Genomic DNA, 1,642 nt, shown 5'->3' on the forward strand with positions numbered 1-1,642 from the left:
TCCTGTGGACTAGAAAGGTGGGGGTTACCCTCAATAGTAAAAAGAAGTTGGGGAGAAGGGAGGATTTAGGGCAAAAGTTGAGTTCAGCTTTGGACATGTAGAGTTTAAGATGTCTATGGGACATCCGCTTCAAGATGTCCAAGAAGTACTTGGAGATATGACCCTGGAGGTCAGCAGAGAGGTTTAGTGCCAGGTAAATGGATCTGAGCATCATCAGCAGAGACATGATAATTAAATCCTTGGAAGCTGATGAAATCAAATGAAAAATAAAAGAGAAAAATGAGTAGACCAGGACAGAACCCTGTGGGGCACCCAAGGTTAGTGGGCTTGTCCTAAATAATGATCTAGCAAAGGACAATGAGAAGTAATGATCCCTTAGGTAGGAGGAGTACTAGGAGAGGATAGTGTCAGGAATAACTAGAAAGAAGAAAGTATTGAGGAGAAGAGGGTGATCAATAGTGGCAAAGGCTGCAGATGAGGACTGAGAAAAGGCCATTAGATTGAGAAATTAGGGGATCTTGGATAACTTTGGAGAGAGCAGTTTAAGTTGAATGATGAAGTCAGAAGGCATATTCTAGAGAATGTAGAGAGTGAAGGGAAAGGAAATGGAGGCATTGATTTTAGATGGCTTTCTAAAGCAGCTTAGCCACAAAGGAGGAGAGATAACTTATAGCCTTGGGGGTAGAAGGGTTTTTTTGCAGGTGAAGAGAAATGGTCATGTTTGTACTTAGTAAGGAAGCAACCAGTAAATAGGTAAAGAATAAAGATAAAAATAGATAATGGAAAGAATACAAAAGAAAGTGTTATGGTAGAGAATAAAGTTGTTAAATGCATCAAACACATAGGGTTACAGGTGAAACCAATTATATTGAAAGTAGTTAAATATTTTAGACTAAATTATGGATTCTGGGTTAAGAACTGATTTGAACCCTGGAATCATTGGATAAAATATACAGTTCACATAGTTTCCTTAAGGCAACTTTGACTTCCTTGTTTCTCAGGCTATAGATGATAGGATTTAACATGGGTGTAATAATGCAGAAGAGGACAGAGGCCAAGATGACCACATCTAGGGAGTAGCCTGACCTGGGCCGGTCATAGTTGAAGTTTACAGTTCCATAGTAGATGAGCACCACAGTGAGATGAGAGGCACAGGTGGAGAAGGCTTTTTGTCTCCCTTGAGAAGACTGGATTTTCAAGATGGCAGAGATAATGAGCATATAGGACACAGCAGTGAAGAGGCAGGGGCTCAGACCAAAGATGGCACTGGTTACATAGATTGCAACTTCATTGACTGAAGTATCTGAGCAGGAGAGTTTCAGGAGTAAGGGAATATCACAGAGAAAATGGTTGATCTGGTTGGGACCACACAAAGTGAGTGTTGCCATGAGCCCCGTGTGTGTCAGAGAATTCACTACCCCACACAGCCAGGACCCAGCTGCTAAGTAGGCACAAACCCTCTTGCTCATGAGAACTGAGTAATGTAATGGGTAGCAAATGGCTATAAATCTGTCATAAGCCATAGCAGCCAACAGCACACACTCAGAGCCTGCAAAAGTAACAAGGAAGAAAATCTGGAATAGGCAGCCTTCATAAGTAATGGTCTTCTTCTCTCTGAAAAAGTTCACCAGCATGATGGGGA

General features: G+C 41.6%; 1 protein-coding gene across 1 annotated transcript in view; it reads right to left on the minus strand.

Moving 5' to 3' along the window:
• Nucleotides 1–911: 911 nt before the first annotated feature.
• The window catches only part of LOC114046400 (olfactory receptor 5V1-like), a 13,020-nt gene continuing 12,289 nt past the window's right edge, over nt 912–1,642 (minus strand). The window contains exon 2 of the mRNA XM_027866728.1: nt 912–1,642. Within this exon, the coding sequence (XP_027722529.1) occupies nt 912–1,642 (731 nt within the window).

The sequence above is a fragment of the Vombatus ursinus genome, unplaced genomic scaffold (genome assembly GCF_900497805.2).
Source record: "Vombatus ursinus unplaced genomic scaffold, bare-nosed wombat genome assembly UNPS02014782.1, whole genome shotgun sequence".
Lineage (NCBI taxonomy): Eukaryota > Metazoa > Chordata > Mammalia > Diprotodontia > Vombatidae > Vombatus > Vombatus ursinus.